The sequence below is a fragment of the Erigeron canadensis genome, chromosome 7 (assembly GCF_010389155.1).
Source record: "Erigeron canadensis isolate Cc75 chromosome 7, C_canadensis_v1, whole genome shotgun sequence".
NCBI lineage: Eukaryota > Viridiplantae > Streptophyta > Magnoliopsida > Asterales > Asteraceae > Erigeron > Erigeron canadensis.
In genome coordinates, this window is record NC_057767.1 from 15264421 (window position 1) to 15276173 (window position 11753).

At 39.5% G+C, this 11753-nt stretch overlaps 1 protein-coding gene across 1 annotated transcript; it reads right to left on the reverse strand.

The window, feature by feature from the left end:
* Positions 1–4955: 4955 nt before the first annotated feature.
* Positions 4956–6455, reverse strand: LOC122609008. The gene is made up of 2 exons (XM_043782069.1): positions 5615–6455; positions 4956–5506 (listed from the first exon to the last, which is right to left on the reverse strand). Exons 1-2 carry the CDS (start codon positions 6453–6455, stop codon positions 4956–4958), a joined length of 1392 nt encoding a protein of 463 aa, XP_043638004.1.
* Between the last annotated feature and the right edge of the window lie 5298 nt (positions 6456–11753).

The window sequence follows — 11753 nt, forward strand, 5'->3', positions numbered from 1 at the left end:
ACAGTCATCAACATGACCACCTAATATGTATCAATCGAGCACTCACAGTCATCAACATGACCGGCTAGTATGTCACAAAGTAGTCAAACAACCATAGAATAATAAAAGCAGTTACGACATATAAAAGCATGTGTAGTATTTCTTTCACCCCAAAACATAAGTAAAGAAAAAGGGGCTACGAAGACTCACAGTGATCCGATACAAGCGTAGTTTACAAGCACAGAGAACAAGCACCGATATAAATAGGTTATATCTATTTGAATCCAAATACGTCTTGATGTTAACCTAATCACAAGTCAAATGAGTATAAATAAACGCGTGTATTAGTTCTTGTGATTAATTAATCATTGAAACGTCCTTGATGAACTGATAATTTGGTCCCTTAAAGATCTTTGAACGTTTTGACTCAAAAGTGTTTGAATGGACTTTAAGTATGTGAACTGGACTCGAACTGAATGTCATTGAACTCACACATAAGTACTTATCGTGTTAATGAGTTTAACGTGTCTTTAAATGATGAACTTTAGCCTTAAGAACTCGATTTTTGTTTGTTCATAGAACTCGTACTTTAGTAATTTAGATAGCACATGTCTCGTGTGTACTCAATTAGGGTTTGCACAGTATTCGTTGGTCTAGATAGTTTTAAAAACTAGCTTCAATGTTATAACATAGCCTTGAATGTGATTAATCATATGAGAATGAGGTTAGGAAGTGATTTTGATGATTAGGTACATGATTAGGTTGTTTTAAGTGTGATATGTTATAGGTGCTAGGTTGTGTTTGGGTTTCGAAGTCGTTCTAGGGTTTACGGTTGATCTAGGTTCCATTAGTTTGAAGATCATCTTAGAGGTCAGGATACAAGATCGTCCTAAGAGTTTGAAGCTCAAGATCGTCCCTCTGGACAAGGTGCAAGATCATCCTAGCTGTTCTAGGGCAAGATCGTTTTGGTGACTAAGGGTTCAAGATCGTCTCATTTCATGACTCAAGATCGTTTTAAGGGAACAAGGTGCAAAATCGTCTTAGGTTTTCCAGTGTCAAGATCGTTTCAAAATGAGGGAGCTCAAGACCGTCCTAAGGACATCTAGCTTAGGATCGTCCTAAGGGTCTAAGAACAAGAACAAGGCATATGATTGTTTGAACGAACAAGTGTTTGAGCTAAACCAATCCAAAGGATCAGTTACCCATTCAACGTACCACAACAACACAACACCACACAAGATCAAACGAGCATGAACTAGGAACCAAGTGGGCTGCTAGGACGATCTTGGGACAAGATCGTCCCCTCCAAGATCGTCCGAACAACAAAACGGGATGAAACAAGAGCTCAAACATAACACGGAGATCTAGATCGATTCCGGGACTTGTTAGAACATAAAACTAGTACATATATACATAATAAAACTAACCATTAACACTTTTAACGATTTCAAGACCACCTATACTATGAACAAGGTGTGGCACATCAAGAACAAGTTTTCCCTTGTTTTTCAAAAATGGGTTTTGTAGATTAAAACATGTTATGACCCAAATTTGTTCATAAAAAGGTTACTAGACACAAACCCATTAGCTATTAACACGTTTTCCTTTCAAAAATTGGACCAAATCATCAAGAACATAAGCTTGAAAAAGTACACTTTTAATTTGATCAAAAACTTTTAATTTGTTGTTGTTACTGAGATTTGATTCCAGAAATATGTTTTGATTATCACAAGGATGCTAAAAGTACAAATGATTTTGGTTTAACAACCCAAAATCAAAAGATGATTTTGTGTGTGTTTTTGAGGCTGCACTATGTGTTTTAGAGAGAGAGAGAGAAAAAAGGTGGAGAAGAATGATTTTGGTTTAACAACCCAAAATCAAAAGATGATTTTTGTGTGTGTTTTTGAGGCTGCACTATGTGTTTTTAGAGAGAGAGAGAAAAAAGGTAGAGAAGAAGGTGAATAGTAGTTTCTCTCTCAAGGGTTTCCATCATTTTCTATATATACCTTTCCCATAATAAATGAACTCAATAAATGCAAGGACTATTTGTGAACATTTTGGACTAGATCTTTTATAGACTTGAATGTTTACGACTCGAATTCTAGTATTCTATCATATTAACTCATAAACTCGTCATTTAATTCAACATTTAAGATCAAATTGACCTTCATATAAGCGTATCATTAAGTCTAAAGTATATCAAGAACTTTAATAAATTGAACTGTCTAATCGTTCCAATGGCGAAAGTACGATTCTAGAAACTTATTTAAAACATTTCTATGACGGTTGTTACATTCTCCCCTACTTAAAGGAATTTCGTCCTGAAATTCAGGTTATACGCCATGTTTTAAGTTACGATTGCACACCACGTTTACAAGCATGAAGTCGCACGTTAAGTTTCAAGTATGTCATCACACAATAAGTAGCAAGTAGCATGTTTCACATTGAACATCATATTGCACAACAAGCGTCAAGTGTCAAGTTAGGAACTAAGCTCTTAGGTTTTCTCACTAGTTTGAGGTATCGGGTTAAGCGAAAAGGAGTGGATACTTAAGCTTCATTTGATCTTCTCGTTCCCAAGTGAATTCTGGGCCTCTACGGGAGTTCCAACGAACTTTCACAATGGTATACTTATGTCTCTTGAGCTTTTTGACTTCTCGTTCCAGAATTTCAACGGGTTCTTCTTTGAAACTTAAATTACTATCTACTCGTATCTCGTTCAAAGGGACATAGGTTGTTTCATCGACTAGACACTTCTTGAGGTTCGATACGTGGAAAACATCGTGTACGTTACTCAACTCTTGGGGAAGTTTCAGACGGTAAGCCACCGCACCAATGCGTTCTACAATCTCAAACGGTCCGACATATCTTGGAGCTAGTTTCCCCCTCTTTATGAATCTGACCACGCCCTTCCAAGGCGAAACTTTAAGCATCACTCGATCACCAACCTGAAACTCTAAAGGTTTCCTTCGGTTGGCTGCGTATTTCTTTTGTCTATCCCTTGCCTTCAGGAGGTTCTCCTTGATTTGAGCAACCCTCTCGGTAGTTTCAAGAATAATCTCTGGACCTATTAACTGCATGTCTCCAACTTCGTGCCATGCAAGCGGAGATCGACATTTTCTTCCATACAAAACCTCAAAAGGCGGACACCCAATACTTGCATGATAATTGTTGTTATATGAGAATTCGACTAATGGGAGGTGAGTATCCCAACTTCCTCCAAAGTCTATGACACAGGCTCTTAGCATGTCTTCTAGTGCCTGAATCGTTCTCTCACTCTGTCCGTCTGTCTGCAGATGGTAGGCTGTGCTCATATCGATTCGCGTTCCCAAGGCTCGTTGCAACGATTTCCAAAATCCTGAGGTAAATCGACTATCCCTATCACTAATGATCGATACTGGAACACCGTGTTTAGCTACAATCTCCTTAAGATACAGACGCGCATATTGCTCCATTGAGTAATCTTCACGTATGGGTATGAAGTGCGCTGACTTGGTCAGTTGATCTACCACCACCCATATTGCATCCTTACCAGTACTCGTTCTTGGTAACTTCGTGACAAAATCCATAGTAATCTTTTCCCACTTCCAACTGGGCAGCTCTGGTTGTGTTAGCAGCCCTCCTAGCTTCTTATGTTCGGCCTTAACCTTCAAACACGTTAGGCACTTGCTTACATAGACCGCCACATCGCTCTTCATTCCTGGCCACCAAAATAGGTCTCGCAAGTATTGGTACTTCTTATCTATCCCTGGGTGAATAGAATATCTTGCTTTGTGCGCTTCGTCCATTATCAGCTTTCTTAGTCCTCCATACATTGGTATCCACAATCAATCACAAAAATACAGTCCTCCATCATCTCTTTGAGTAAACTGTTCTATCATGCCTCCAATCCTTCTCTGTCAACATTCTCTTTCTTGTTTGCTTCTACTTGTGCCCCAATCACTCTATCCTTCAGACTGTTGTGCACGGTAATGCTCATAGCTCTAATTCGTCTTGGTCTAACTCTCTCCTTCCTACTCAAGGCGTCTGCTACTACATTTTCCTTCCCGGGATGATATCGAATCTCACAATCGTAGTCGCTAAACAACTCTAGCCACCGTCTCTGGCGCATATTAAGATCCTTCTGCGTGAAGATATGCTGTCTTAGTCCCATACAGATAGTGTCTCCAACATTTGAGTGCAAAAACGATAGCTCCCAACTCCAAATCGTGTGTCGTGTAATTCTTCTCATGAATCTTCAATTGGCGAGAGACATATGCAATAACCTTGCCTCGTTGCATCAACACACATCCTAAGCCTTGACCCGACGCGTCGCAATAAACAATAAAATCTTTGGTTCCTTCTAGAAGACTTAAGACCGGTGCATTACATAACTTCTCCTTCAAGATTCTGAAAGCTTCTTCTTGTTTCTCCCCCCAATCGAAACTTCTATCCTTGTGTGTCAACAATGTAAGTGGTTGTGCGATCCTTGAGAAGTTCTTGATAAATCGCCGGTAGTAGCCTGCTCAACCAAGAAACTGTCTGATCTCAGTCGATGTCTCTGGCCTTCTCCAATTCTCTACTGCTTCTATCTTACTGGGATCAACCTTTATTCCATCCTTGTCAACTACATGACCCAAAAACTTCACCTCTTCTAACCAAAATTCACATTTCGTGAATTTTCCATACAACTTTTCAGCTCTCAGAAGTTCTAAAGCTTCTCTTAGATGGACTTCATGCTCTTTCTTAGTCTTCGAGTAGATGAGAATATCGTCAATGAAAACAATGATGGACTGATCTAAGTAGGGCTTACATACGCGATTCATTAGATCCATAAAAACAGCAGGCGCTTTTGTTAATCCAAATGGCATCACTAGGAACTCGAAGTGTCCATATCTCGTGCTGAATGTTGTCTTTGGCACGTCTTCTTCACGAACTCTTAGTTGATGGTAGCCTGAACGAAGATCGATTTTTGAGAAGTACTTTGCACCTTGCAACTAATCAAATAGATCATCAATGCGCGGTAAAGGGTATCGATTCTTAACTGTTAACTTGTTTAGCTCACGATAGTCGATGCACATGCGAAAAGATCCGTCTTTCTTCTTAACAAATAATACCGGTGCACCCCATGGTGAAGAACTCGGTCGGATAAAACCCTTGTCTTGTAGCTCTTGTAATTGTGTCGCAAGTTCTTGCATTTCAGAAGGAGCTAGACGGTATGATGCCTTTGCTACTGGAGTTGCATCAGGTAGGAGATCAATTCGAAATTCAACTTGTCGAGACGGAGGCAATCCTTGAATGTCATCAGGAAATACATCGGGAAAATCATGGACTATTGGGATATCGGCTAGTTTGATTACTTCGGTTGCCGTGCTCATTAGGTTTCGTTTGTGAGACTCGGGTCGTTCACCTTGGATTTCTAGTACGTCTCCCCCACTTAAGGGAATTCTAAGGATTTTTGCGCGACGTACAATCGTTGCATCTACCATAGATAACCAATCCATCCCCACTATTACATCAAAACTACCCATTTCAAATGGGACTAAGTCTATGTAGTATGAATGAGTATCAAGTGTTAACACACATTTAGGTACAATTTGGTCAAGTTTAGAGATTCCACCACTAGCTACCTCTATTTCATAACATGCATGTGTACGAATGGGTTTCACGTTAATAGTGCACACAAAGTTAGTGGAGATAAAGCTGTAGTCAGCACCCGAATCGAATAACACAGTAGCTAGATGATTGTTTAAGAGAAATGTACCCATGACAACGTTCGGATCGTGAGCGGCTTCCACAGCATTCAAAGCAAAGACTCGGCCCCTGGCCTGCTGGGCTTGGTTAGCTCTTGGTGGATTTGGTGCTGCAATCTGTAGAGGATTCTGATTGGCTGCTGCTGGGGCGGGTCGCCTAACAATTCTTGGGCAAGCATTACGGTAGTGCTCAGTGCTACCACACTCATAACAAGCTCTTGGATTAACTGGAGGATTTCTAATGTTTCTTGGTGCGACATTCAGTGGTGTTGCTGGGATTCTAGCTGTTCTGCAATCTCTAGATAAGTGCCCAAATTTCAGACAGTTCTGACAAAATCGACATGGCACTGTTGTTGGATGATGATAAGTACAAGTAGAACACTGAGGAGCTTGACCGACATATGCCCTCTGCCCTGACTCAACTGCTGCAAACACCTTTCCAACCTTGACTCTCTTGTCTGTCCTGAAATCCCTTCTTTTACTGGGTTCACCAAAGTCTCTCTTCTTCTCTGAAGACCTAGACAATGTTCCAGCTCTAACCAAGTCATCAGTCATTGCACTGGTTCTTCGAATAGCTTCTTCAATGGAGTAGGGAGGAATGCCAGTCATAGTGTTACGAATCTGAGGAATGAGGCCATAGATGTATCTCTCAATCAGTTTCAACTCAGAAGTCACCAAATGAGGTACGAATCTAGCCAACTCTTGAAACTTGCTGGTATACTCTGCATGACCAGATCCCACCATGGTGTGGTGCCAAAACTCTTGTTCAATCTTCTGCATCTCATTCAGTGGACAAAAGCGGTTCTTCATCATCTCCTTAAACTGATCTTATGGTGTTTCCAAAGTAGCAGTTCTTCCACGGGCTCCTAGCAAAGTGTTCCACCATGACAGTGCATCATCGGTGAATGAACCTCCAGTGAATCTTACTCTCTGATGAGATGGACATTCATTTATGTCCATGACTGCTTCCAATTTCTCCAACCACTTCATAAACACGCCTGCCCCTCATCTTCTATTATAATCCGGTGGACCACACTTCTTAAACTCGGTGTAACTGCAACTCTTCTCTCCACAGCATACTCCTCATTCTTGGGAAACCTTTTGGGTCCAGGGCCCACATACACACCTTCCCCAACAAACTCGACTTCGGGGTCAAAATTTTCTGGTTCTTGATTCACTTGTTGCGGCGCAACTCTTACTGGTTCAGCTTCAACTTCAGGTGCTCTTCGGTTCTGATTCGGAATAACACCCATTGCGGCAGTCACTTGTTCGATAATAGTAGGCATTGAAGCCGCCAACTGTTCAACAATGATAGTGGCCAAATCAGGGTTCTCAACGTGACCCATGCCATCACCACGACCACCACGACCTCTACCACGGCCCCTTCCTTGTTAACCTCCATGACCTCCTCTCGGGTTGCCAAGACCACCTCCAAGGTTACCACGACCAACACCATTATCTTGAACTTCGACATTTGGGTTTGCTCTTGTTCGCACCATTTTCCTATATTAGGAAAAGATGGGATCGGCGTTAGAATGAGGAAATAGTCGTTCGTGAAGTCATTTACGCACTCTCAAACACACGTGTTAGTCTTCTAGAATCCTATTCATTTATACTTCCATTATCGCATGTAACTCAAGAAATCAAGTATTATATCTGAAGGTAAGCATTATCACCAATACCAATCATGCAGTACAAAGTAATATCACAATAAAACATTCAATCCATGAAAGGTAGTTTGCAAGATGAATAACATAACCATTTCAGTTTAAATTAAATTTTTAAACCCAATTAACTTTTGACAGCCAAAATGCGGTCCGGATCTAACACCTACATCCGTTGCACAGGCGATGTATGTATACAGGGTGTACCAGCAGCTAACCCTCCACACCTCTAGTACATCTAATGCAAGGTCAGTTCATGGTACTGATATGCTCCCTAGGTATTGGCAAAGATATGTATACAGGGTGTACCAGCGGCTAACCCTCCACCCGACCAACACCTATTGAACATGCCAAAGTTGCTACCACACTCTTACCATCTTAGGCACGATCCATGTTGCCATCAAGTCCATAGAAAATATACCACACGCGAAAAGTTGATCAGGCTTTTCTGTGATGATATATCGCCATACCTCCTTGCTAACAACACATCATTTCGCTAACTTATTATCATTATTTAAATTTAATCACATCTAATAGTTCGAATACCAGTAGCATGAGTACACGTGACAAGGTAGCTGATATGCGATATCTAGCTTTAAATTTATAACACGATTTACCGAAAAATACTGATAACTACACACTCACAGACAGTGTACCTGATCGTATGCAGTATAGTGAAAAATGGTAAGCCGAGATCGTTCGCAAGTACTTAAACAAGCATTTGTAAAAACGTTTAATGATTCAAGTAAAATGGGGGGTTTTGTGGCCGAGTTTCCACGATGCAAGTAGTTAGTTGAAAATTAGTAATCCCAAAGGATTAATCAAAAAAGAGATTGTAGTTTAAAACAAGAATTTAAAGGTCACCCATCTTGATTTCGCTCAACAGAATGTTAGGATTGCACTTTTGATGAAGTTCAAATTCAATTTGGTGATTCAATGACCGAGACTCAAATCTATTGCCAAACCTCGTACCCGTCAAGTTAACAACTTATTTTATTCTCTTGTAATAACTAGTTTCATTATTAAGACCGGTACCCCGAGACGCCTTTTTATAACTTCCCTAGTTAAACAATGGTTTTGGTCATTTTAGATAACAATTTTGCCTATCGATTGTACCCAACCGTCAACCCGTTAATTCCTATCAAATATTGATTACCCTCTACCGTACCTGTCATAGAACCAATTGCTTCTAACTAAGCAATCAAAATAACTTATACCCAAATCCTAGTCGTCACTAAGCAATGAGCACAAATCATCCGCAATCAATAATTGAATAACAAAGAATTAATAGATTAAGTTCACGACAAAACGTTAAATCAAATCACTTGAATTAATAAATCTTGTGCAATCCCTCCATAATGTCTCACTCCATCAAGATGGATGAAAAGGCGATTAGCCACTCATATTAGATATGATATAACAAATCAAAACGAAAGAATTCATTGTTACCGAATACAAAGGATTGAAAAACGAATAACAAAATGATTCCGAATGAGTCTTTGATCATCCACAATGATGAAAAATAAGATAAACCCGAGGAAAAGCTCTTAAAATCGTCTGAAAAGTGAAAGATAGGTTTTTGGAATGTTTTTGCAGCTATTTATATGATGCAGGAAACTGGACAGATTCGGCGCTCAGGTGCGTCGCACTTCACTAAGTGCGTCGCACATTTTGGTTGACTTTCTTGACTTTGACTTCTGTTGACTGGCCTTGTCGTCTATTGAAAATATGCGTCGCAGATTTTCAAAGGTGCGAAGCACTTATTTCCTTGACATAAATAACGGCGACGCACTATTGAAAGTGCGCCGCACCGTTAGGTTGACCAGCATTGACTATTTGACTTTCTTCATTTCTTCACTTGCGAGCCACGTGAAACATCCGTAAACACCTATTTTGCTCTAGGAACTTCATTTTCTGCAAAATATCGCTTAGGTACCTGTTTTCCACCTGAAACACTAACAAATACCATAAACGCACCAAATGTATACGAAAACGACTCGTATAACTTACTAAACGACACTTTAAGCTATGGGAAATGAGCATAAAATACGACATATCAAATCCCCCCACACTTAAACCTTGCTTGTCCTCAAGCAAATCCAAACTAGAAACAAATCAATCCTTGGTATTTTATGGAACCACATTTCAGTTTATCAAAAAGAAGCTCAACCATAATCTAGAATAATAACACATGGTTAGGCAGTTTTAATCTTAAATGAAAAACCGGAACGTTTGACAATATTTGACTGATTTACAAGCCTCAATAACACGACTAAGCACAATTGAAACGAACAAGTGATATCTCGCCTATCCTACTCCAACTAACTTTCTTTTGGGGTTGAATATTCGAATAATCACTCAATAGCCAAGTCGTGATGCATAATCTTTTAACCATAGGCTTGTACAAGGATCGTTCCTAAGTCGCCAAGGCGCATGCACCCTATAACGTCTATCAAAAAAGGACTTTAAGGGTTGTAACATTTTAAGGCTAAACAAGGTATTTGAACAAGGTATGGAAATTTTGGTAACAAGTAGTGTTAAACAAAGGACTAACACAACATTTAACAATTTTTTCACATATAGTCTAGTCCAAACAAACCCATGTCATTAGTTGCCAACGGTCCACATCCCAAGAAGTTATCCCGACCATACCCCAATAGAACGATCCAAAAACCGACACCATTGTGGTGTATGACAATCAAACAACCTATCAACCAAATCTAACCGTGTTGACTTCAACAAACTTGCCAACCTTAAACACTTCTAATCAAATATATCAATTAAAGAACACTTCGTTGGTTTTAAACGACGTACCAACTTACATAAAATGATTTGACAAAAGGGAGAAATACCAACTGACAGCCCAAGCTTCTTTTTTCATTTTTGTATATATATTTTTTTCTTTTCCTGTTTTTCAATTCTTTTATTCTCTTTTTTTTTTGTGAGCTACTTTTACTCTGACTAATTGGTATTCTCTTACAAAATTTAAGAAACAGTGACAAATCATTACAAAAGATGCTAAGATTAACAATCTAGACTTTTCCAAAAACCATGACGAAATCAAACTACCCCCATAAGATGAGAATATCCCGACCCGACATAATAAGGCAAAACCCAAACCATTAAATCTAGCAAAGGCAACCAATGACCCACCAGGACTTCGACTATCGGTATGGCGAGGAAAGGTTTATTTTTTAGGTAGATTTAATAACAAAGAACAGGCTAGTGACAACAAGTTTTCTATTGTTTCTTGCACTAAAAGTGAGTGCAACATACGGGTTTTCAACAGGTGGTTCACTAACCAGAGCAGTTAGCTACTAAGCACATTACAAAACATGCACATAACAATTTTTTTACGAAACAAAGAACAAAGGTTTTATCATAAATTTGCCTCTTTATCATCTAACAAGATAACGGAACGATCAACAAGGACAAGTTCTAGAATCAACGCAATCACCTGCACACTCATAGCAAATGAAATAACTCGGAAATGGAAAATCAACCTCAAACTTGCACATCCTAGTTCAGAGCTCAAAAAGAGACCCTTACTCCCGGATAAATCCGAAAGCCTAAGAGAGGGACAAATTTACGAAGTTAATAGTTCCAAAACCGCAACACCTATCATAACTAGCAATGAATCAATCAATTTCACACTTTTGGGTGTTTTGGTGCTATAAGCATGCTAGTAATGTTATTAATCCAAAAGGGATGCCACGCTAATCAGTGAAAACACATTCCACATATTAAAGGTATTACCAAGGTGTAGTTACATTGCTCATTTATATCTGTAATTAGGTGAGAAAAGCAATTAACTACGAGGACAAACATGCAAAATCTTCAAAAATACCCAACTTTTTCCTATTTACCTCCACCCCACACTTAAGTTGGACAATGTCCAAGAAACAAAGCCAAATAAGGAAAATAGGAAAAAGTAAACTAAAAAGCCAAAATAAGAACAAGAAAAACTTGCCGGGTATAAGTGGTGTTCCATGCGCGAATGATGCCACAAGAATAATGAGCGCTGAACTGACTGCCAGCATATGCACATGACAACCTTGCTATCACACATGAACACAAATAAAGCCAACATAGTAATATAATCGTCAAGCATGCAACATTCCAACCTACTTATTCTACGGAAATGGAAAGGAAAATACGATGTCTCATCACCCCGTAGGGTGGATTACAAACCAAGCAAATATAAATGAAAAGTACGGAAAATTAAATTGTTCAAGCAAATCATACAAGCCATCACAACAGCGAACTGACAGCTTTTCATCCTTCAACCTACAAACAAAAGATCTCACTGTGGTGGCGGGTGAGGTGGGTAGTGTTGGTAACCAGGAAGGTTACCATAGTCGAAAAATGACCCAACCAC